Source organism: Gavia stellata, chromosome 21 (genome assembly GCF_030936135.1).
Source record: "Gavia stellata isolate bGavSte3 chromosome 21, bGavSte3.hap2, whole genome shotgun sequence".
Taxonomy (NCBI): domain Eukaryota; kingdom Metazoa; phylum Chordata; class Aves; order Gaviiformes; family Gaviidae; genus Gavia; species Gavia stellata.
The window spans coordinates 4,890,670-4,915,978 of record NC_082614.1 but is presented as its reverse complement, the minus strand read 5'-3'; the positions used below and the strand labels follow the sequence as shown (position 1 = coordinate 4,915,978).

Below are 25,309 nucleotides of genomic sequence, written 5' to 3'. Positions count from 1 at the left end.
AAGTGACAGGGCTCACCAAGTAAACTCCTTCAACTGATGTGGGAAACAACTTCTGCTCCCTATTGCCAACAACCGAAAGGTTTCCCAAGTGCCTCCGAATCAGCCGCTCTGCCCACTACGCCGCGTCCCTCCTTCTGCCTCGTGGAAATGCCAAATCTCACTTCTGGCAGGAGACAGGTGAAAGGGCGTTTTAAACCACATACACCCGGAGAGGGCGGCGGGCGCGGGGCACCGGCATTTTCCGCCTGCGTTCCCGTTGTACCTCCCCGCCGCCGCCTCCAGGCGAAGGGGCCGCGGGCAGGCTCGGCAGCGGGGGGAGGCCCTGCCAGACCGCCCCGCGCCCTCCCGCGGGGGACGGGCCGCGCACGGCGGGAACGCGAAGGCGCTGGGCTGCAGGCGGGCGCTGACGGGGAGACTTCCCCGAGCCCGTAAATGACTCCGTGCCGACGTGCGGTACGAGGAAGCGGAGAGCCCGACGGACGCGCTAACGAAGCCGTCAGCCGCGCCGCCCGCCGCCGGTGTCGGGCTCGGCCTGAAGCGCTGAGGGGGCCGCGCGCGCCCCGCCGCTTCCCGCCCTGCTTTCACCCCGCGCCCTCCCCGCAGCCGCGGGCCTGCGGCGGCACGGGCTCTGCCCGCCCCGGCCCCGGCCCCGGCCCCGCTGCCGCCCGGTGCCCCGCGCCCGGCACATGGCGCGCACCACGTCCCGCCGCCGCTGCTCCCGGCGGCCGCCTCCCCCACAGGGCTGTCCGCCGCGAGTGCCTGCGGGCCCTCGGGGCGCCCCGAGCCTTTCCTCACCCACCGCAGCGCTCGCAAGGTGAGACGACGGTTCGGCGGGCTGGCCTGCGGCGGGGACTCGCCGCCAGACACGGGGCGGGGGGGCGGGGGGGAGCGCGGCCCCGCCGCCGCCCGCCTTTGCCAGTCAGGCGCCGCGCGGGGGAGCCCCAGTGCGCGCGCCCGCCGCCGCGCCTGCGCGCGGGCCATTAAATGGGTGCGGGGTGGGTAGCGGAAGGCCCCGGTTACGGCGGCTGAGGAGAGACAGAGTCGGGCGAATCGGGAGCGGGCGCGCGAGCCAGCGCGGAGGGGGCCGGAGCCGCGCGAGCGGAGGCGGGCGGGGGACGGCGCCGGCCCGGTGCGCGTGTGGCGCGAAAGGGGGGCGAGCGCGGCGCAGGGCGCCGCCGGGAGGGCGGGCAGGGGCGAAGCGGAGCCGGTGGCCGGGAGCAGGAAACGCCGCGGGCGGCGGTAAGGCCTTCAGCGGAGCGCCGTCGGGAGACCCGCCGCCGGCGCGGTGAGTACCGCCACCCGGGCGCGGGGCTGGGGCTGGGGCCGGGGGGGGTGTGCAGGTGAGGATCCGCTGAGTCACCTGCCCCGCCGCCGCCCCGGTGCTGTGGGACGGGGCCTCGGCCGCGCCGCGGGCCGCGCTGCCCCCCGCCGCCACGCGAGTGGCGCCCGTCCCCTCCGGGCGCCGCGGGGGGTGTCCCGGCGGCCGCGCTCCCCCCGGGCCCTGAGGCTCGCCGCCTCTTCCGCCGGTCGTGCCCGCGGGGGGATCTTTGTTGCGCTGAAGCCGCTCGGGAGCTGGGCGGCTGTTGTGGGGCGGTCTGGCTGGGCCTCGGGGCGCCTGGAGTGCTCCGGCGAGAGCCGGCCGGCCGGAGCGGGGCGAGCTGCTGGTGGAAGGAAGGGCTCCGTTAGGGCATGCGTGCCTCATCCGGTGTGCCTGAGCACCCAGTAGTCCTAGGCTGGAAGGAAAGCGGCAGCCGCTGGAAACGTCTGTCTCGAAATCTGATGGCTCGGTTTTGTTTTGATTAGGTCCGTGGTCAAAGGCTTTGAATCAATCATGGATAAAAGAGGAGGCATAACAGAAACTGAAAATGGTGATGCTTTCCTGGAGTTGAACAGAATTACAACAAAATACCCACATCGCTACACAAAGGTCAGCTCTCTTCCCCTTTCCCCTAAAAGTTGTGCGTGGAGCTGTTGGTCACAGAAGTAGAGTGGGGGGTAGAGGCTTCTGTGAGAGGGAAGCAGTAAGGTGAAGGCTGAAAAGCGTTTGCCTGGATTAGGCTTTGCAAGATGGTATAAAACGAGCAGCTTGTTAAATGTGATGTAGTTGTGCAATCCTGTTCTTGATGCATTTTTGATTCCCACCACCTTATTTTAATATCTGAGCACCTCGCAGCATGTGCTGGAGAGATTATGATAGACTGAAGTATGTTGTTCTACCAGCTTTCTCAAGCGCTTGCGCTTCATAGTTCTAGTTCTACTTTCGGCAATGTTCCTTTAAGAAGTTGACCAGAATGTTTCCTTATGGTAGATGCCACTTCCTTGGAACATCTAGCACACCAGGTCTTGTCAGGAGCTTTAATGTGTTTACTAAGATGCCTTTTGTAAACTTGGAATTGCTCATATTTGGCTGCTTGGAAGCCTAAGCACTCATGAATCCAACCAATGCTTAGTGTTAAAACTTTAACACAGATGCTTTTGTTTAGCTGTGATACCTAAATATATGTATGCGTGGAAGAACAATGACTAAGTAACTTGCAAATAAAGACTCTTTCAATACTAAGTGAGTTTGATGTGCTGTGGGGTTTAAGGTTCAAATCTCGTTTGGGGTTTTGGTACCACTGCTGAAACATGCTTTTAGAGTCTTTAATGGTGGCTGATTTTCCCATTGCTGAAGGCTGTGGGAACAGGTGGTCATTGCTTTGTGGAAATCTATTAAGATACTTTGCAACAAATGGCCTGAAGTGTGGAACAGAGTGAGATGGTGTACTGTTGCTGACTGTGTTATCTTACTTGAGGAATTCCGAACTCTTAGCTTCCTAGTAGGTTGTTTTTCGTAAAAGAAAAAAATTATCATTGTGGCTCTGTTCTGTTGAGATAGCAGGGCTAGCTTGTTTTAACTAGACATCAACAATGAGCCAAGTACTTTGGAATTGGCAAAACTTACATGGGAATAGTATGGCTTTCTAGTTCTCTCTAGCTTCTTAGAAAAGATGTACGCTTAACCTTGTAAGATGCAAAGTATACTATTGTTCAGACCTTGTTATTCAGTTAACTCTAAAGTGAAGGAGAGGAGTTGTCTTTAAACTTTTGCTGTTGGAAAAGTAGTATCTCTACAGGCTCAGTCTTGCTCAACTCCTCTTAAGAGTAACTGAATGCAGCCCCAAATTCTGTGTACTTCTTTGGGAAGTATTCAGCTACTGCTGGTAGTAGCTGTATGCTGAAACTGATGCATTTATAGCTTTGGTTTTGTTAATTACAGTACCTGTAGTTTCTGATCAGGATGAAGTTGCAGAATTGGTGCCAGAAGGCCTCTAGTCTTGTTTTATCTGTTGGTTTCCAAGGAGTCCAAAGTCAAGAAACACCAGAAATCAGTGTTAAAATATCTTGCATCATAGGGTGTTTTTACAAGTAGTGTCTTAAATATAGCTGGTTTAAGGTGCTTGTGTAATCAACATGGTAAGCCATTTTCATGTGATCCAATTCCCTGCTAATTAGGGATGGGAGGAACACTGTTTCAGGACATGTGCTGCTGATTTGGAGAGGGGACTGATTTCCTTTAACAGTTATATTCATTTACTACTGGTGGAAAAACAATTGGTTCATACTATGAATCCTTCTAAACTGTTTGAATAAAATTATTTAATAACAGCAAAACACAATTCCACACACACTTAAAAGCACTAGTGTGTAGATTAAAAAAAGAAGCCTCAAACACACTCTGGAAGTGCCAGTGTTAATCCCCTCTGTTATGAGAGGAGATATAGTTATATAGTCCAAGCTGTGTCTTCTCTAGTTCTTTAGGAGCTGTTGCTCCAAGGGTGCACAGCTAATGAGTGAAAGCCAAGAAACAATTCAGATTTTCCTCACTTCAATGGAAGAATTGCAATAGGATCTGATTGAGAGTCTACAGACTCCCTCTCGTGGCCAGCAAAATAGTCCATTTCAAGTCTAGTGATGAACAGGGCTGTTAATACTTGTGATATGTATCATCAGGCTATGATAGTGTTACAGCACTGATGTTTGTCAGACATCAAGGTTTATTTTGGGAAGCTATGGGCAGAGAGGCCAGTCTACCTCCCTTTAATGGAACTCTTTGTGCTGAAGACTAGTACAGGGTGATGCTTGGATACATATATATATATGCATATTAAGATTTTGTCCAGCTACCAAGCTGCTATCTGAAAACTTTCAAGTATCAAGCTCACATAGCTAATGAACTGATTTTAATCACATGGGGATAATGTAAAAGCTCTAGAGGATATTGTATTCTGGGGAAAAAGGTAAAGAGATTTCCTTCTTCAGTTTGGCTGATGTGTGGTGTCTGCTGTTAGGATCTCTATCCTTCTAGTTGCCCACTGATTTCTGCACAGGTCTGAATCAATTCAGTACAGCTGAGAGTGAGGCAGATTGAAGAAAGGCAATCTAGGGACAATGAGTAAGTTTAACTAGAAAAGTGCATCTTGACTGTAGCTGAGTTAATGATGATTCAAAGCACTGATGATCACACCATTAATAATGTTTTTTAAAGGTAGCAAACTGCTCTGAGACTGTAGATTGATTACTAGTCTGCCTCAAATGACTAACTGCTCAGGGGTGTGCAATAGTAAACTAAGGACTGTATTTGAAAGCTGGTAGAAAGTGGGAAAACTGAGGTAATCATTCAGCATTGAATTGGTGTTGGGTAGAGTGCATAATTGTATAATGTACATTTAGATATCTTGGAGTTGGTGGTGGTCAGAAATGGCAAGCTTGTCTGGAATTTCCAGATCTACCTTAGTAACTGGTATTGCGGTATTACTTTTTTACCTGCTGAATCATATACAGCATTGAACATAACAATTTTGATTCCGTCTTGAACTTACTAGCTCCAGTATTAATGATGTCTGTCTTGCTTATAAGTTGAATTGTCCAGGGAAGTGAACAGGTAAACATGTATGATGTGAACAGCCTTTCAAGTGTTAATGAGGACTGAACCTGACTTAGTAAGGCTTACTACTTCAGATAAGTGTTTGCTCAGTGGCCACTGGTAGAATAACTTAAACTTGCTGTCTAATGGCAACTTTTCACTACAGTATTTCACAGGAAATGAAACTACATATTGGGAAACTGGTTGTCAAATTAAAACACTAAATTGAACAGGCAGTCTGGAATAGATATGGTGGGTCAATTGAAGCTTGTCTGGGTGAGAATTGGAACTAACTTCTTCCTTTTTCTAGGAGGAACTGCTGGATATTAAAGAGCGTCCCTACTCTAAACAAAGACCTTCTTGTCTTTCTGAAAAATATGACAGGTATTTTCTTGATTATACAAAAACTATATACATTTTTTGCAATTTAAACTTCTGTTTCGAAAAAAATTCTTAGCTAAGAAGTGTACTTATGTTGATGCAAGATACACGTGCTCCAGAGTTTAGTGTATGACAATGTTTTCAGAAGTACTAATCTACTAGGAAAGGCTTAATGCTCTAACTAGGGATTTTGTGCTTTAAACAAAGATTATAATGTGAGATCCAGCAGAAAACAACTTACAGAACACAAGTCTTACAGATTTGCAGGAAAAACTACCAAGGCTATAGGTGGCTGTATAGCACAGACTGACTAGTTCGTGTTGCAACAAGCTGACTTGCTTGATGGGTTACTCTCCCGTGTTGACAGTGTACCTCATTTAAAAATGAAGGTGACAGTGTTCTTGGCTTGTGTTTGTAAGCTTGCTAAACAACAGTATTAATTTATTGTACAGGTAAGTATGAGATTGAGGTAAAATTTTATGAATGCTTAAGAACAGCAGCATTTGATTTACTTGAACTATTTTTCAGTGTACCAGGCAAACTTCAGCAATAACTAGTGGGACAATATGTCCATATATTGTCCCTTTTATAATCTGATGCTGGATATTATACTTCCTTACTGTTACAGAAGGGATTCAGAATACCACATATAAGGTAATAAAGTATAGTAAGGCAAAGATTTAGAATTTGGCTATGAAAGATGTGTTTCACTTGTACCAATTACTAGTCAGTGAATTCTAGGTTTTCAGCAGCAGTATAAGGAATTATTTATTAGACTACAAGTAGTAAACAATCCTGCAATTTTATTTTCGTAGTGATGGTGTCTGGGATCCAGAGAAGTGGCATGCATCTCTATATCCGAGTTCAGGAAGAACTTCACCAGTGGAAAGCTTTAAAAAAGATTTGGATTCAGATCGGACTTCTCTTATGCGTAGGATAGTTGGTAAGTGCATTCTTATAGCATAAAACTCAAAACTGAACATAGGCTGTTGGTGAAACCTTTCCTGTGGGATGATACAAGTAAGACTAAACAAAGCCTCTCTGAAAATTGTTCAACTGCATAAAATAAGAAAAGCTTGGTTGCTCCAAGTATAGTCTAGTTCCTGTTATTCTGGTAACTTATCTAAGAATAAACTTAGGTAGCAGTCAGTTGTTATAGCTTACTATTCTTGCTATATAATAGTAAATACGTATGTAATAATGCAAGTGCAGGAGTCAATTTCCCTGCAATTCAAGACCGAGTGCTTAAGTCTATAGTGGGAAAAGAGGTACTTCCTAGGAGACAGCAATGATTCCTCAATATCCAACTGTATATTTAATTTTTTTCCTCTGCACTTCCTGAGGTCTCAGCTGGATTAGCTTCACAAAAATAAATCATGAGTGTGTTCTTTCAAACAGCTCTGGGATAGCAGCAAGGCTATGGAACAGAAGGCTGTTATACAAATAACTAACTTGTATTTACTAAGACGTTAAATTCAATGCTTTTTGTGTGATCTTTGACTTGTAGATCCAAGGGAGCGAGTGAAAGAAGATGACTTGGATGTAGTCTTAAGTCCACAAAGGCGAAGTTTTGGAGGCGGCTGTCATGTAACTGCAGCTATTAGCTCACGTCGATCAGGGAGCCCATTAGAAAAGGAGAATGATGGTGTCCGTGTTATTGGTGGCCGTAGGATTGGCAGTGGAAGAATTATCTCTTCTCGTAACTTTGATAAAGACCACCGGGGTGGTGAAAAAGACATACGTGATTCTAGAGATGCAAGAGACCGAGATCGTGAGAGGGACTACAAAGATAAACGCTTCAGGGTTTGTTCTTTCTTTTCCTGATTGCATAGTAAATCAGAGGTTTTGGACACTTTGCACTAAAAGCGACAGGGACAGGTTAACTGCATACACCAGCTGAGTGTTCCGTGCAAGTAGGCTCTTTCTTCTTAGAAGTACCTTCGTGGTTTAAAGGGTGAGCACTCAATACTTCAAAAACTTAGTTTTCAATACTTCTGACAGCTCAACTGGAATGCATCTAATACTGTGTACCTTACAAACCTCTCCTCTGGTAGACTTAATAGTAAAATATTCAAAAGTCTAATAGCTCGTTCATAGTTCTTGGCCTGGCAGTTGTCAGTGAGCATTGTCGTTAACCTCAGCAGGTGGAAGCTTTCCATGTTTTCAGGCATTTTTAAGGAAAAAAAAAGGAGGAACCACTAGCTTACCTCTCAGGATACAAAACTGAGTTTATATAGGCACTTGCAGACCAATAGCCTTCAGTGTAATAAAGCAGAAATTCAACTGTGAAGTTCTTAAAATTTAAAAGCTTGCTGAGCATGCTGAGTGTGCATTTAAATTAAAAAAAAAAACTGGTGTGAAAAGGTCATTTGCTTTGGATGTCAGGGAGGAATCTTATGAATCAGCATTTAATGGTTAATGTTTTTATTATCCCCCTTCAGAGGGAATTTGGTGACAGCAAACGTGTCTTTGGGGAGCGAAGGAGGAATGACTCTTACACTGAAGAGGAACCTGAGTGGTTCTCTGCTGGTCCGACAAGTCAGTCTGAAACCATTGAGCTCACAGGCTTTGATGATAAAATTTTGGAGGAAGACCACAAAGGGAGAAAACGCACACGGCGACGTACAGCCTCGCTAAAAGAAGGTATTGGCAAATTCAGCAAAAACTTTGCTTGTCTGTTGTATGGCATATTGTTGGATATAGATGTGCTTTTTATAGATCCAGGCAAATGTAAAGAATAATGTAGTTTATCAATTTTAAACTGCATAACTTTTGGTCATCCTGAAGCACAAGACGTAAGGCCCATGATTGATCTTTCAGATTGCAAATACCTTTGAGTGATAAAATACTGTTTTTCCAAAAGAAAGACAGGACTGAGAGGCTGGAAAAGAAACTTGTATGGATGCTGAATGATATCAGGAATTTGTAGGCTATTAAAAGGGTCTTGTCCTGCTTGTTGCTAAAGGCTTGGTTCAAGCTAAGCTAATGCTCTGAGGTATTTGAAATATTTTTTGTTATAGTAATGCTAGCATTAGGAACACTGATTTGGACATACAGCTGCCAGTAATATAGCTTTCAGCTGAGTTTGGAAACTATCTGAATTTGTCTGCAGTCATTGGACTTCAAGTCTACCACTATTATTACCACTGCAAAAGCTGTAGTATAAACTTCTCTGAGGCAAGAGAGAAGATGACTTCTTAATGCTAGAAATTCCGTAGGTGGACAAGATAAACCTAAGGAGTACAGGTTTAGTTGTGGATTCACTTAACTAAAATGTAGTACACTTTCAAGCATACTAGGTTTGTAGTTATGTCACAGCTTTTTTGCAGCACCTGTGCAAGCTTGGTGAGTCTTTAATATGGCACGTGCTTTGCTCCTGTTGGAGGAGTAGGAGCAGTATTTGTTGTCTCTTGCCAATATTAAGAAAACATGTGTCAAGTACCAGCTTTCAGGGAGTCTGCTTTTTGGGCTATCTAGGAAGAAAGCAGGAGCTGCTAAAGGATTCTCGATGGAAAAAGAGCAGCAGCTGTTAACCTACTGTAACAGCTGTATCTGCTTGGTGTGACATAACACCTGATCTGTTCTGTGTGCTTCCTGGGTTGATCAGAATGCAGTTTACACGTGATTCAATGGCAGTTCTTGTTTCCTTGAAGTAGCTAGAACTTCTAGTCTGTAATTAAGACTGTGCTAGGGTTCTAGTGGGCCTTAGTTTCTATTGTGGCAGACTGCAGCCAGCACAATATAACTGATGAAATACCACGTAGGTGGCTAGATTACTTTGGTCCTGTGCTTCTAATTCCTAGGCAAATGCACTGACTGTTATGCACTGTTCCTATAGGAAATGGTCAAGTTCAGTGACTCGGCAATCACTTGATTTTCTTTTTAAGGGATAGAATGCAATGGTGGAGTGGCGGAAGAAGATGAAGTGCAAACTGTCCTTGCCAATGAAACTCCAGCTGATCAAGAAGTTCCTAGGGAAGCCGTTTTACAAGAACCAGCTCCAGGAGAGTTTGACTTCAATGAGTTCTTTAACTTGGATAAAAGTGTTCCTGGCCTGGCTTCGGTGAGGTTTTGCTTTTTAAGACTGGCTGTATTCATGAGAAGCATTTTTGCTGCTGCTGCATTCAGTGAAAGCTAAAACTTCTTGCTTTGTGGAAGTTGCTTTATGCACTGTGTCAATCAAAGATTAATTTGCAGAGATTTAGCTTTGGAGTGTTAGGTTGTTACTTCTAAAAATGTTATCGCTGGGACTGGCTCCATCTCCAAAGAAAGTGTATGAGGCAAAGTAGCTGACTATTTTTTTTTCTTTCTTTTGATCATTATTTGAAAACTCAAAATCAGTATCATGGATGGATCTTCTTTGGAAGTATAATAGATATGTTCAGAGAAGATTTGCTGGACAAACTTAGTATAGCTGAAAACAACCTTTTGCAGCTAAGTCTGGGAATTGCAGCAAATGGATATTTTTGTGCAAGCTTCCTGGAGGGCAGTAAGCCTGGAGACACCTGATGAATACTGTCTCTGAGATGTAGTTGCATTGTTATCAATACTAGTAATGTGCCTGAAAGGATGTATGTCTGAGAGGGTTTGAGTCTTTATTACTTAAACCTCTGTATAGTGGTTACTTCATTATTTAGAACTATTACTACTGAGTTGGAAAAAAAACAGCCTACTAATTCAGTCAAAAACATCTTTAAACAATGTTATTGATGTGACTAGTAGATACTCTGTGTAGCCCAAGCTACTCTGTGTAGCTGATACCTAGAAGCTTAGTAACAAGACTATGAAGAAAGACTGACAGTTGCACCACGAGTTCCTTCCAATAGTGGATTTTTACCTCCAGCCATGATTTGATGGGGATTCTGGTGCTTCTGTTGGTAGTGTACAGTTCTTGAACATCTGATCTCTAGAGGTAATAGTGGATAGTTGGTGTTCGCTGTTTTTAGTCTGAAAGCTGGTAATGGTCTGTATCTTAGCATGCTTTTTCCTCTTTACTACAAGAAGGGGTAAGCAGGTCCATCAAGTACTGACTAAGCATGGGCCTAATTCATAAACTTCTGATGTTTCTATTCTGACCTCTCCATCATTAGGAAGAAAAGCTGTTCTTGACTATTCTAGATGGTATAACTGACTAGTAGATAGAATTTGAGTGAAAAGGCTCAGTGTTGTAGAAAGGTAAATGTGTTTTTTTAAAAAAATTAATCATATTCTGATGGCAAAGAAACAGACCCTGATATACAGTTTAGAAATGTTAAGGTTTAAAAAAATAGAGTCCTCACCTGTCTTTAATGTGGAAAAGCTGCTTGCATTAAAAAGGTTCATCATACAGTGGCAGTAATTCAACAAATACGTAGTGGAGAGTTTGTTCTTTCTATAGAAGATAGAAATGATGTGTCTTTAGACTTGACAATCTCATTTTCAGCATATCTGCAAGAAGTGACTCCCTTCAAAAGCAGGGAATTCCCAAGTCACAAAATACCATCTGCCCACTAAAGTTTCACCAGCAGATATGTGTCACACAAGTGAGTTTCAGACTAGCCAGAGTGTATCATAATATTCTTTATCTGTATTGGTGATATGTCTGTGACAAGTGTTATAGTAATTTGTACGTTTCCTGACAAAACTGTCTTAATTCTTCTAACATGTTAGATTCAAACAATTAAAACCAAATGGATCAATACTATCTTGTTTTTGCTGTTGGAAATAGTGTTGAGTGCCCCTTGTTTCAGAGAAGACAGCTTCTCTGGCAGAAAGAAGGTGTTCTTCCTTTTGTCTAAAAGTAAATGTGCTGCATGGTGAAACTGCATCTGTGCCTGTTGAGTAGGCTTTTAATTTGATGCTGTCTTGCAAGATGGTAGAAGCTTTAGTTTGAGTTAAATTTTATAATGCACTGTTTTTTAAATATTTGTAATGATCAGCAAAGAAGTGAGCAGTTGCTATAAACTGTAGGGCTTTCTGACAGACTAACTCTATGAAGTACTGCTTAGTGACCCCAGTTCTGCCTGGAGAGAGAAGGTGCTGGCTGCCAGTACTTTGCTGATGACACAGACTGTTGACTTGAAGAATGCAACCATCTTCTTATTCCCAGAATGGTTCAGCATGTGAAGTGCAAGCAAGTAGCCCTTAGCTACTGGCCTCCTCCCCCAGCCCTTGTGGGATCCTCACAAGTCAGGGAGTAGTCTTTGCACTTCTTTCCAGGCACTGTCCTGGGCCAGTGTGGGGACTGAACTGAATCATGATTGCAGAAAATCCAGTGGATCAGAGTACTCCTTCTGTACAGTGATAGGGACCAGCCTTGAGCCATCTGACTGTCAGAATTACTAGTTGTTATAATTTGTTTTAATCCTTGTGGCAAATGCTTCTCACTTTTTTTGGCACAGCCACTTTAAAATGGCATAGTTAATGGTCTTCAGATGATCTGATTATGCTGTTTCAGTTAGTTTTACTCTGAACAAATACTTGGTATAAATAAAAGATGTATGATGGGTTATGCTAACTGACTACACAAATGCTGCCATATTGGAAGGAATAAAAGCAGTTCAAAGCTTCTGAACTCTGGGAGCAGCATCTAGTGGTCTGTAGGAGAAGGATCTTGGTTGCACAGTAAAGCTTCTCAAAGATGTTGCTGATCTTGCTTCTGTTAAGATTATCTTTTTTTTTTCCTCCCATAATCTAGATGATAGAGGATGTGCTGGGGGAAGGTTCAGTGTCTGCCAGCAGGTTCAGCAGGTGGTTTTCTAATCCTAGTCGTTCTGGAAGTCGGTCAAGCAGCTTGAGATCTACACCACATGAGGAACTGGAGAGGCTAGCAGGTAAGACAATAAGACAATGCTGGGTCAGATAGCCTCCTTCCGTATTCTTTCCTACTCATTCAATAAGAACATGGCAGATAAAGCTTTAGGATAGTGAATTCTCCCACAGTTTAAGCACTTGACATTCTTCTGAAAGCTCTTGGAGTAAGCAGCTGTAAGTTCTTTTTTTATAAATGTTCTCATCATGCTCCTGATGACTTTCCAGCTGATCTTGGGCAAGGGGTGTGAGGCATAACTTTTCAGTGACATAATGACGTTGGTTACCAGTGTTATGTTCATCTTGAGACATTGGGTTGGTAAACTGATGTCGCAGTGCTCCTGGTTTTGCTGTTTCAGGTCTAGAGCAAGCCATTCTCTCCCCTGGCCAGAACTCTGGAAACTACTTTGCTCCCATTCCATTGGAAGACCACTCTGAAAACAAAGTGGACATCCTAGAAATGCTACAGAAAGCCAAAGTGGACTTAAAACCTCTTCTCTCAAGTCTTTCAGCCAACAAGGAAAAGCTTAGAGAGAGCAGTAAGTGCCTCTTCAGATATTGTTGAGTTCTTGTGATGCAGTATCTCAGGCAAGAGGCTTGGTATTCTGGAAACCTCAACTGCCAAGTTCCAGGAGTAGGAAGTATTACAGGTTTACTTACACTACAGAAAACCCAATATTCAACAGATCTCAGTTGGGTTAATATCATCACTGATTCTTTTCATCCTAACCATAGGATGACATCAGGACTCTATCAGACTGCTTTACTGGCCAGTAATAATCAAAAGTTAAGATGATGCAAGTCTTGATCTGAGTTTCTAGCTTTGTCTGTGGCATTTATGTAAGTTTTTCACACTGGAGACTGGTAATGTCATCTCTGAAACTGTGGCATTGAAACTCTGGCTTTACCAAAAACTTAAGGTGTAAGTCATTCTTGCAAGCATCTATAATGGATCACATTGATCCATTACGTATAAGTATCTAAAAAGATGAACAGTGGCTTGAGGATGTCAATTTTTTCAAGTGCATACTATAAACTTGAACTTCTCAAGACTGTTGCTAGCACTTGAAGCACAGAGGTCTGTGCTTGCTGTTCAGTGCATTAATTAAATAATTGACATAGAGCTACAACATAGGAACAGATTAGTCTTAGTTATGCTAACTTGGCTAGAATCATGGGATTCCAGGGAACTTAGTCTGTTAGAATTCACTTTTGCTGGCATCAGCTGTTCCAAACAGAGCTCAGGGCTGACTTTAAACTTAACATTCAAGGGCATGTCCAAGTTAAAGGTTTGCATGTTTGGGTCCATAGCATGCATGGAGGGTACAAAATGCATGTGTTCTTTGAAGTCTTAAGGTCTAATTCCAAATTGGTTTCTTTTTGGCAAGCAGCATGTATTGCCGTGTAAACTGGACTGAACAAAAAGTAATGCTACTCTGATTTGTGTGAAGTAGCTAGGAAGGAAAGCATCCAAGCACTGCAAATACTCTTAAGCATCCAGTCTGGGAATAGGGAGTGTCAGTTAACATGTGGAGAACTTTGTCTTAATTTGACTTAAATAGAGCTACAAGTCTTTTCTGTGTTCTGCTTAGTCTGACTTTCCTACTAAAAGCTTTTTACACTTTGATCCTCACAAACCAAGGATGAAGGAACAAAAAATTGTGGGGAAGCTTCCATTCACTCAAAAGTACCTGATGTGGGTTCTGTAATCCCATAAAGTGCTGTACAGTTCTTAAAGTGTTGTGGAGTTTTCAGGTCAATTCCTCTCTGCCAACACCATATTTTTCCTCCTGTTCCATACTGCATGTCTGCATCATTGTTTCTTTTCTCCACCTTCTTGCCCAAATTTCCAGTAAATCTTATTTCTTTGGGCCAACATCTGCTACAGCAACCCATGGCATGCTCCTGTCTCTTCTTCCTTTTCTCTTAAGGTGTTATACCTTGTGATGTGTATTAGCTGGTCCATAAAGCATGTCTAGCCTTGATGTCAGGCACTTACAGATAGTTATATACGCATACACAGGAAAAAAGTACGGTTTAACGCTTGTACCTTATTCTGGTTATGCCGGTGAAATCTTTCTATAGTGGCTTTAATTTCTGAGCAAAAAATCTACTTCAAACTTTATGCACACCAAACTAAGTGTGTAACTGAGTCTCCAAAGGATCTAAATTTTCCAGGTATGTATTCTCTCTGCTTGTGATAGCTTCAGACAAGTTGACATAGCTTACACTGTGGCTGCAAGACCATCTGGTCTCCTGGAGTATAAGGTAAATGGAACTTTCCTAATTGAAAAAGAACAAGCTCGGTTTTCAGATGAATATTCTCTACTAAAAGCAGGTGAAGTCATAACATGTAGTAACAACATGTCTTGCAGGATAAGTTAAAGCTAGTAAGAACTTACCAGTTGAAACCTAAACAGGTTCTTGTGGAATCTTACACGTCTGTAGTTGAGCATGGCAATACTCCTAATTTGGATATTAGAATATCAGTCTAAACACAGGTCAGACATGGTTTGGCAGCTAGTGTGAATATCAGAAGATAAGTTTTTGGCTGTTCCTTGTTTTCAAACGACTTGTATTCAAGACCTGCACAAGAATTACTAGCTCACTTGTAAACAGAGAACCATGGTTTTACCAGTATTTCTCCTGTATTTCTCAGCACATTCAGGAGTTGTACTTTCAGTGGAAGAAGTCGAAGCTGGGCTAAAAGGACTGAAAGTGGATCAGGAGGGAAAAATTGCTACTCCATTTATGGCTGAGCAAATGGAGGAAGCACTGAATGTCGCTGGCTCCAGACAGATCAAGAAAGATGGAGATATGACTGCATTTAACAAACTAGTCAGCAGTATGAAGGCAAGTGGGACTCTACCTTCACAGCCCAAAGTCAATGTAAGTAGCAGACACCTGGCTCTTCTGAACTGCTCTAAGACACGGGTTACGAACTGGAAACCCCTTACACGACCCTTCTGATAACATGTGAGCCATGACTGGATACAGTAACATGATATTAAATATAGGCTTACTTTCCCTTCCAAGCGACAATATTCTAAATGTAAGGGAGGTGCTTTGGTCACTTTTCCCTAGCCAAAGTAATTAAAAGTGGGACTTTGTTCAGTTTAGAGTTCACAGGGTTGATCTCATGTTAAGTTTCTGAAAGCCCCAGAACTCTAATGCTATGCGAGAAGCCTAATAATTGTCACCTTGAAAGTGGACCTATGTGAATATCGAATCCAATTGATTCATAGCTGGACTTGAAGACTATAAATACTTGCCCCAGAAAAGATCCTGTATGATGAAGAGTTGCCTACTATAGAGGACACTTTGATTAGTGTCTAAGATTCTCCTACACTTGAATTCATCCTGTCTGAACCTTATTTAATAAAAACAAATACATCTGTAGAAAAGGTACTGTCTATATAACAGGTATCATCAGTCCACTCTTTATGGAAGAATTGCTAGTGTTAGTTTAATGGTTGCCTCCGTGCTGATATTAAAAGGCATGTCTGTTTAAAATGCTTGTAGTATGGGTACAGCTAACACTTAACCTGAAGCTCAGACATCTTGCTTTAGTGACTTTTGTTTTGATAGAGGTATGTCAGTACACAATCTAATATTTTAAACTTGGATTTTAAAATTACTTGTACTAAGATAAAACTAAACTGAATACTTGTTAGCTGAAAGATTAATATTAAACAACAGATGATACTAAGCTTTAGACTTGAAGAGATTGTAGTAGGAAATTTCATCCTGCCACCAACTGGCTAAACAGTATGCTTGACCCAGAAGCTATCAATAACTACTTCTGGCATCATAAAATAATTCTAACTGTGTAAGTCTAAAGCATCTGTTTTTCTTGCCACACTCTACCCAAGGACTTTTGGCCTCATCCCACTTCACTAGAAGATAGTGAAGAATGTAAATTTGGCCTGTGAGAAATTTGCAGACTGATTTCACGCTTAAATCGAGACTCTCATTTCTGGCTGTCCCTTTACCTTGACATGTAATTCTGATGCATAGAAGAGTATCTTAAATATTTTTTCCAATATACGAATGCTTTTCAGTTTGTGCATAGTTTCAGTTGAGCACTTGGCCCAATGTTTCATCTCCAGTTTACACAATTATATAAATTCATATATCTTACTCAAACTTGAATAAGGTACATTGAACTACCTGTATGGAATCTAGCACTAGGCTTTTTCTTAGCTGGGGAAGATCTGTGAGCCAGCTCAGCCGTTAACTTTACTGGAATTTTATTTGGCTGATGCATAAACTATGATTCTAACAGGACAGGTGAAATTATTTCTGTCACTGAGACAAATGTGGCTTGTCCCTTCATGAGTCTGATGCTTGTTGTATCTACATCTAATTTATAATGTTTTCATTTTCTTAGCAGAGCCTTGAGAGCCACTTAATGTCACCTCCAGAGATGCCAGGCCAGCCTCTATCAAAGAATATTCTGCAGGTACTTCTTACTGGTGGGGGAAAGTACTTAAAAGGGCATCCCCAATAGGAAGACAAAAATTATTTGAAAATAAGACATTTAAGGTAATTAGTCATGTCTGACTACTGATCTCCTTCTTAGAGGAAAGAGAACTAGTCACTAGTTCAGTTTACTTAGAAATATGTCTTGTCAAGTTGTAATCATGGGCAATACCATGAAAATGAAAAGCCTGGTTAAGTGCCTAATTCTGAGGGCAATCCAGAATTGGTGTATCTAGTTGCACAAGACCGCTTTGTCTCTTTAACTTGCTATAAATAGTGTAGCCTGTAGTGTAGTAAAATGAGCTCGTTCGTATAAATTGATGATATTCTGCACATTCTTTCATTACTTATTCCTAGGAACTTCTTGGTCCACCCATTACCAGACCTGCTTCATCAAATGTCTTAAGTGGCCTGATAGGTGGTTTGGAACCTGCAGCTTCTTTACTGACACAGAGAGCACCTTCTCCCCCTATTCCACCTGTGTTTCCAACTCGAGCTGCTTCCGCAGATTACCTGCGCCATAGAATATCTTCACCCATTGGTGAGACTGGTTGCAAAACAGTTTTTTTTTTTTTTATTACTTCAGTTTGTTTTAAAGAATGCTTTACAGAACAATAAAAACTTCCTGGCACTTGGTGGGCAACTAGGTCCGTGTCTGCCTCTTGAGTGCAAGATGCCTTTTTACTTACTAGTCTCTAGTGTTAAATTAATCTCCAAAAAATGTAGATGTCTGACAGATCAGCTAGACCTCACAGTAAGTTCTGGTGTGTGCTCAGCTGCTGTATAAAAGCCAATTTTCAGGGACTACTTGGTCATTTGTATTGCAGAACACTACCAGTAGCCTCCCTGTGGCTCTCCAGCCTAGTGACAAGGAAGAGACATAGCTCTGTGTTGACTTAAAGGGATGAGTTGTGAGTCTTCCCAAGCAATGCTTAATTCATGTAGAATTGTTTAATGTAGGGATGTGTACTGTACATACTGAAAAAGAAAAAAACTGTTAAACCTTTTAAATACAACTGTTGAATGTTGTTTAGGTTTTGGACAAGGTTCTCAGCAATTGCTTGGTGATCCATTTCCAGGTGTAAGGAAGCCCATGAGTCCAGTTGCCGCACAGGTTAGATTAAATGCTTTTTGCTTAAAGCGTATTAATCTCTTTTTATATTGCATGGTCTAGAACTAACTGGTGGAAACACGCACTTAGCTGTTTCATTCTGATGTTATGCTTAATTTAATTAAGTTCACTCTGAGTTTGAGGATGCAAAGTCTAATTTAATGCATCTCAAAACCTCATTGCAATTGGACCCATCTTAGAGTACCTCAGGTAGAAGACTTCTTGAAAATTGTCTGCCAATAAAACAGATGGCTGTTGGTGGGGAGACACTTGGTGAAGACATTACTAACTATAGCAGTAGATCTTCAGTATCTTAAACACCCAACCAAATACAAGCTTTGATTTGTGTGGTTTTCTTTATACAACTCTACTTCAGATGAGTCCCTTGGAAATACAGCAAGCTGCGTTAGAGGGACTAGCATTACCACATGACTTAGCCATACAGGCAGCTAACTTCTATCAGCATGGCTTTGGTAAACCACAAATGGACAAAAGCAGAGATGGCTACAGAAACAGGTGAGTATCTGACTACAGAATTCAAGGGGTACACTGTCAAATGATTTTTAATGTATTTTCTTTCACTAGATACTAGTACTAGTGACTCAAGCTTGTATTGGTTCTTGGCAGTCCTGCCTTCCATCCTGTGCCAAGAGTAGAGCTGCTTCTTAGCTAACTTCTTATCTGTTAACAGGCAGCAGCGAGTGACTAAATCACCTGCACCAGGACACAGAGGGAATGCATCTTCTCCAGCCCCTACAGCATCCATTACTAGCATGGTCAGTACCTAATGTATAATGATTGTAAGAAAAGCTGTAAAAATGTCTGCAGTAACTGGATTATAGCAATTAAGTGTAGTCAATGGGAGAAAGGGAGGCTGTAGAGGAGTTAATCATTCATGTTCTATCAGTGGCCATGTGATAAAAGTATGTATTACCCTTCATACTTAACTGAATGTCTTCACTTTAGAAAACAGCCTTTAAAACACTATCTTATTTAAAACTGAAGAAGCACCATTAATATTACCCTAACCTGGTCTTCTGAAACCAAAGGAAGATAACTGAAAACTCAGGCCCTCATATTTTGGTACCTAAGTTTTCAGAAGGCAAGTGCTGAAAGCCATTAGCCACTTCAGAGAACACTGGTTGTCAGGTATGAAGTGCCTAACCTAAGTGTCTGTAGGTAGAAATATTACCTAGGAGTGTCAGGGTCACTTGAAAATAAATAAAATCTCAAGCCAAGCTGTTGCCTCACTGCCTTCAGCACTATGTAGAATGTTGCTTTGATCTAAATTTTCCAATTAATCAGTCAAGTACTTGCTTGCAGCTCAGGACTAACACAATCAGCTGCTAAATCAAATAAGTACTTTTGTGTGTATACCAAATGAGTGGCTTCCACACATGCTATGTAACTTTTAATGGGGGAAAAATACAAATGAGGTAATAGTTTTATGCAGATCTGTCAGCCCTGAGTTAATACAGATAAGGCAGCTCTGTAGGAACTCATGTTGAGCTGCTGCTCTAAATGAATGGCAAAGAGGAAACAGCTGTAACTTAAATACAGCTCATCTATTTTGTTTCAAACCTGTTAAGGTACATTTAACTTTGACAACATCTGCTGGTTTGAATAAAGGTATTGGACTTCGGCAAAAGCTAAAGAGAAGCACTTAAAACTATAGAATAAAGCTATGAAACGAGGTGAAGTAAAATCATGGGCACACAGTGGCTGATTGAAAAGAGCTTTAAATGGAAAGGATGTGTGAGATTCGGTGTCCACCCACAATTAAGATAGTGTGGTCTAGATAATCAGCACTGAGTAAGGCATTGCTTCTTACTATGTTCTCTGCAGCTGTCTCCTTCCTTTACACCTACCTCGGTGATTCGCAAGATGTATGAGAGCAAGGAAAAAAGCAAAGAGGAGCCAGTTTCTGGGAAAATGAAAGTCAGTGATGGTAAAGATGAAAATCAGAGGCCAAATGAAGGTATTGTAATGCCTTTAAAATAAAACACAAAAGATATTTGGAATAGAGTCAAAGAGCTTCAGCACATAATACGCCCAGGCTAACTTTAGACATTCCCGATTTGTGGAGATGAGGAGGGTGTAGAAAGGAGCCTATAATAAGAGGAAGGATTAGAGCTATGGAGGGGATACACTTCCAAGTGAAGTATTCCAGCAGTGCTGGGTTTAAATCCATTTTTTTCTTTATCTGTCTGTGAGCAATAGTGACACTAAGAGGCCTGGACCAAAACCATTTCTTTGCAACTGGTCTTGATGAACAAGCATATTAACCATAATGCTTCCATATTGCTTTACACCAGTAATTGAATACAAGCAACTACAGCTCTCTTGAGACACCTTAACTGAACAATCAAAGCTGAGACCAATTAAGCTCTTGTAAGTGTAGCAGATCAAGGAAGTGTTTTGTCACCCTAACTGATGTAAGTGGCTATTAAAAGGAAATGCTCGATACAGATTGCCTGACCCAGTAAGACTAATGTGCCTAATTGCCATGACATTGTACTTCAATACTGGTAACTACAGAGGTAGCTTGCAGTCCCTATTATACAGTTAACTTTTTTCCTTTTAGCACTCCAACTATTACTGCTACCTCAGCTGATAGCAGATGACTCTAAGATATTTTAGACCTTGTCTAACTGACCTGTATGGTCTGTGGAAGTAGCTTCTTGAGGTGCTTTAGTGTTCCAAATCTTCCTAAGCAGATGACAGACATAGAAGGCTGCTGCTAACCCCCAGACACATCTAAACCAAAAAACCATATTGGGCTAGATATCTGGTACAACTCCAAATTATAATCTTGTCTAGGGAGGTTCCCTCCCTGTACCTCCTGTCTCCTTTGGGATTGACTCATCCATGCTGCCAGGTCAAAATTTCTAAGGAGGAGGAAAAATAAGAATTAAAGGTGGAGTTACTGCTGATTCTGACCTAATTTAAGGTTGCTGTCAAGGGATTTCTGTGGAACGTATTCCTTATGATTACTGTTTTGAAATAATTTGGCCAAAAGCATCCAGGAAAGACAGATGCTTACTATTAAATACATACGACTGCAGTTCAGCTAGTCCTGGAACCTAGCTATCAGATTAGCTTTAATTTTCATTAGATGTAATCTCTAGCTGTGGACTATAATAGTTGTATTCAATTCTAGCTACAGATAACCTACTGTCTAGTTCTGTGGAGAATGCAGATCAAGAAACTTTGCCCACCTTAGGTACCAAACTACCTGCACTGCAACGCTCTGCATGTTCCACACCTCTTACCCAAGCAAATCGTTGCACCAAAGAGCAAGACTACAGGCCTAAATCAACTGGTAGAAAGACTCCTACAATGGCCTCCCCAGTACCAGGAGGCCCTTTTCTTCGTCCTGTTCATCAAGTACCCCTTGTTCCCCATGTACCAATTGTACGGCCTGCTCATCAACTGCATCCAGGATTGGTCCAGAGAATGCTGGCACAGGGGGTTCATCCGCAACATCTTCCTCTACTGCAAGCAGGTAATCCATATTTTTTATTCCATGAAGTTAATGCATGTTCTTTGTAACAATGCCTTTGTGTTAGGAACAGCACAAATTGATACTGCTTACTGGTAATGTGTATTACACCAAAACTTACTTTTAAAACCAGGTAATAAATTCCTACCCATCTAAATATATAAATGTTTGTTTTGCTTTAAGTTCCTTTTGCTTATTAGGTAAGAAGTTTCTTCGCTCTTGCTCAACAGGTATGCTTCCTCCTGGAGTGGACCTCTCTCACTTGCAGGGAATATCTGCTCCCATACTTGGTCAACCTTTTTACCCACTACCAACAGCCAGCCATCACATCTTAAATCCACGCTCTGGGACACCTTTGCAGCTAGCGATGATGCAACAGCAACTACAACGATCAGGTAGGCTAAAACATAGAACAGGAGTGTGAATTTTAGAACACTGACCAGCCTGTTCCAGGTACTATACCTGTTGGCCTGTTTCAGTATACTGTGCTTACAGGAAGCCACTTTAGTAGTTTAGATACCCACACAAGATTAGCAATTACAAGTATCAGAGCAGTTTTGGCCACTATAGGCTTTCTTATGCCAGAAGAAAGTCCAAGCGAAGAGTTCAGTTTCAAGATAATGTTGCTATTGACAGATCTGCCCCTTGCAGGATGTGTGCAGTCTGTCCTTCCTTGCTGGGTAAGAGGCTGCTCACCTATCTCAAATAAAATGCTATTTGAAGTTGGTCTTCCAGTTAAAACCTGCATGATACTGTGTCCAGGATTGGTAGTGTCAAGCAGTTCATGGGAGTACTAATGAAGAATAAACATGTGGGGCCTGGATTTCCCAGGACTAATAGAATGAGTAAAAGCCACGCTCAGCTCATGTGCCTTATCAGGTGATAGCTCTGGGCAAATCTCTGTGTCGGGTGAACATATTACTCCACCTCTAATGGCTTTACATTTTGCAGGCACTGGAGCACAGGGATCACCCGCTGGTGCGCAGACAACCCCTCAGAATGTGCTGTCTCGGACTGGATTATCCCATGGGCACACGCAGCTTGACCATCGCCCCAGCCAGAGAAGTGGCTCTCCCATTGGCCTTGCAAAATGGTTTGGTTCAGATGTCTTGCAGCAGCCTCTCCCTTCCATGCCATCCAAAGTCATCAGTGTAGATGAACTGGAATACCGGCAGTGAACAGTGACCACTGGGTGGGACACTTGTGATTCTTTAGACTGGATAAAAATGTCCATAGTCAGGACTTCACCTCTGTTTGTTTTTTGGGGCTTTTATTTTTAGCACTCTGTGCAAAATTTCTTTTTGAGAGACTAAAGCACATGGCACCTGTCCTGGTCTCATGTCTGCATCAAGACTAAAGGATCCATTATGGCTTGAATAGTGAAGCCTGAAGAAATTTAGATGCAAGACAAAGCCAGTTTAATCCTGGAAGTGTCTATTTTTTGTTTTTGTAAGATATGTGAATGAAGTGCTGATATTCTCTAGTGTAGAGGTAGCAGCTATGGATTCCTCCTGCAGAAAACTAAATGTATAGACCCTTGTGTACAGACCTGTGTATAAACAATCTTTTGTATATATACACATAGAATAGCCTTTTTGAATCTATACAGCTGTACATAAGAGTAGCTGATAACAGTTGAGCTTTAGTTGTGCCTATGGTTTGGATCTTTCTCCATTGTACATGTGGGACTTTCTTTAAGATTAAAGTTGCATATCCTAAGTGTGAGTGAACAGGATGAAGTTGCTTTGCCTTTCTTGCTGCTCATCTCTTCTAGGTCTCTCTCACCTTCTTCTGTCACATACTGTGCACTCAGTGTAGCTAAAGTGTCAAAGTAAAAAGCCCACATCTTGCTGTCTGTAAAACGAAGGTCTGATTCCTTGTGTGTATGACTCTTGCCATCAAATGAGAGAATTGTTTAGTCTTCAAACAGCCTTGAGGATGGGACCTGGTACAGTAATGATAAAGCCAGATCTTCAGTCTGCCATAAGCAAAGAGACTGTAGGTACCTCCTGGTCATAGCTCTTTCAAGAGGGCTGGTGCTGGTCCTTGTTTAGCCGCAGTATTTTCCTTGTTTTAATCTTTCAAACCAGTTACTAAAGGTCATCAAAATGGAGCCTTTAAATCCTCACCCTTCAACTCCTCAGTCATAGCTGTGGTATGTTCTATACTGCCTTCAGCTCTATTTATAGAAGGGAGTCCCAAGAACTGCCCTAAATCTAGTGTGCATCTACTGATGCAGTTACTGTGAAACTTGCCTTTGGAGTCTTGTTCTGTGGCTTGAAAGGGGGAGGATGGGGTAGTTTTGTGATCTTACTGTGTATATTTGGTTTTAAAATACTATGTTCCTTTTAAGCCTGTTTCACTTTCCTGAACAGTTAAGTGTTCTCTTCCATCCTTCTACTGCATGGTTCCTCACTTCACTTTCTCACTTGTGTTGAGTCTAGTACTGCTGTCATGTCCTCTATCTAGCTTAGGCCATTGTGCTCTTTTAAAAAAGGTGAAAGCAAAACCAGAATTCTCACGGACTTGCTCTTTCTTAGGTCTCACTGAATACAAAACCAGCAGCAGAAAAAAAAAAATCACTTGACTGTATTATAACAATTGCCAGCATGCTGTGGTGGGTTTGTTTCAGTCCAGCCGAGACAGTGTTGTACAGAAATAGCAAGCTGAAATCGCCAATCTGGAATCTGTTGGGGGTCACCCATACTTCTAGTGGTTGTTCCTTAAACAATCTGTGTAAAACATGCAATCACCAGCTTGTCCTTGTAAGATTGTTTTCATACTTTTTTAACTTGACACTTTCCCAGTAACATTCTGTAAATAAAGTTGATTCTACCAGCTGTCTGTATCAACTGGTCTTGAACTGAACTATAATGTCTTGGTATATTGACTAATTTTTAGCATTGTTCTTGTGTGTAAGCTAAAACCATGATTTGAGCTGAACCTGCAGAAAATTTCAACTTTAGTTTATTTTCTCAGGTCAGGGGGGGCGGGGAGAACAGCCTGTATTGAAGGTAACTGGCTTCACTAAAGACATACAGTGGAATTGCTGTATTTAAATGGTTTTGTACAGCCATGGTTAAGCATAAGGAATGAGATTCCAGTGTACTAGAAGAACTTGTAACACTAACCAGCTCTAAAGAAAGGGTGAATGAGGTTCACTGCTCATAGCTTCTACCCCTTCCAATCTAGGCTGATAACTGAGCTCCTCTGCAGTAGTTCAGCTCACTTCTGCAGGAATCTGCTTCCAGGCTAGAAAAAATATTAGGGGAAATGCTTTCTTACCAAGCTGAGTAGCAACCACGGTTGAAAGGATTTGGTGTTTGAATGGGTGTCTGAAATCACTGTACTTCTCTTTTTCTATGTGTAGTAACATGAGAGGGAGCATTTTTGACACATGAAGTAAACACCCCTACTTCCTTTTTGTAGGAGAGCAACTGCTAGAGGCTAATGCATTTGGTAAGCTTTTTGCTCTAAAAGCAGTGGTTCTATTGCGTATTAATAGAAACCTGCTTCTATTGTGCAACTTACTTGACTTCTCTAAACTAAGTAGGAAATTTTTTTAAGAAAACTTAAAAGCTTCCACTCACGAACATGGTAGAACACAAGCATCTAGTTTACTTCCGCTTGTATAAACAACTGAAAAAGTAACTGCTCATGAGAAGAACCTACCATCCTTTCCACAACTGCACAACTATTAATAGCCTTGAAGTATTCAAACAAGAACATTTCAGATTAAGGCAGCCAGAGCTGGAACTCTGTGTCCTCCAGAACTGTTTCATAAGCTATGGTTCTCCAGCCTCTGCTTTTCATGTTTTGTTCTGAATTAGAACAAAACAATTCCTCATGTGTGAACTTTTTCTCAATTTGGAAAGATGTGTACATGCAGCAGAAAATCATCCCAGGCATCAAAGCTTCCTTGTAAGATTTTTGCCCTTGTGAAAGTCACTTAACTGGAGTTTCTCATCTGTAAGTTCTGCCAGAACAGGTCACTGCAGTACAAGTTGGCCAGAAACAGCAGTTTTACCATGCAGTAAGTTAGTACCATAAAATGTCAATACCCGTTTGCTATAGATTTCATAGAAATGGCTTGTTCTTTGTCACTTACAACTAATGACAAATTTTAGGCGCAATGGCA

General features: G+C 42.1%; 1 protein-coding gene across 2 annotated transcripts; it reads left to right on the top strand.

Moving 5' to 3' along the window:
• The first annotated feature begins 1,831 nt into the window (after positions 1–1,831).
• On the top strand, positions 1,832–23,472 carry EIF4ENIF1 (eukaryotic translation initiation factor 4E nuclear import factor 1). Of its 2 annotated transcripts, XM_009813023.2 has the most exons (18): positions 1,832–1,927; positions 5,217–5,290; positions 6,103–6,230; positions 6,795–7,090; positions 7,729–7,930; positions 9,175–9,350; positions 11,964–12,099; positions 12,436–12,615; positions 14,736–14,965; positions 16,467–16,538; positions 16,916–17,099; positions 17,593–17,672; positions 18,046–18,185; positions 18,361–18,445; positions 19,515–19,647; positions 20,836–21,174; positions 21,402–21,564; positions 22,106–23,472. In XM_009813023.2, exons 1-18 carry the CDS (start codon positions 1,832–1,834, stop codon positions 22,347–22,349), a joined length of 2,958 nt encoding a protein of 985 aa, XP_009811325.2. In that variant the 3' UTR covers positions 22,350–23,472. The 2 variants fall into 2 exon arrangements, with proteins under 2 accessions (XP_009811325.2, XP_059683460.1); XM_059827477.1 differs by lacking the exons at positions 6,795–7,090; positions 7,729–7,930 and having other exon boundaries at positions 14,736–14,929.
• The last annotated feature ends 1,837 nt before the right edge of the window (positions 23,473–25,309 follow it).

What these genes read in the sequence shown, in the direction of transcription:
- EIF4ENIF1 (XM_009813023.2), top strand. Translation starts at nt 1,832, where the DNA reads ATGGATAAAAGAGGAGGCATAACAGAAACTGAAAATGGTGATGCTTTC. An exon ending in GTGTTCCTGGCCTGGCTTCG is followed by an intron (nt 9,351 to 11,963) that starts GTGAGGTTTTGC and finishes CCCATAATCTAG; the next exon opens with ATGATAGAGGATGTGCTGGG. An exon ending in AAATCAGAGGCCAAATGAAG is followed by an intron (nt 19,648 to 20,835) that starts GTATTGTAATGC and finishes TTCTAGCTACAG; the next exon opens with ATAACCTACTGTCTAGTTCT.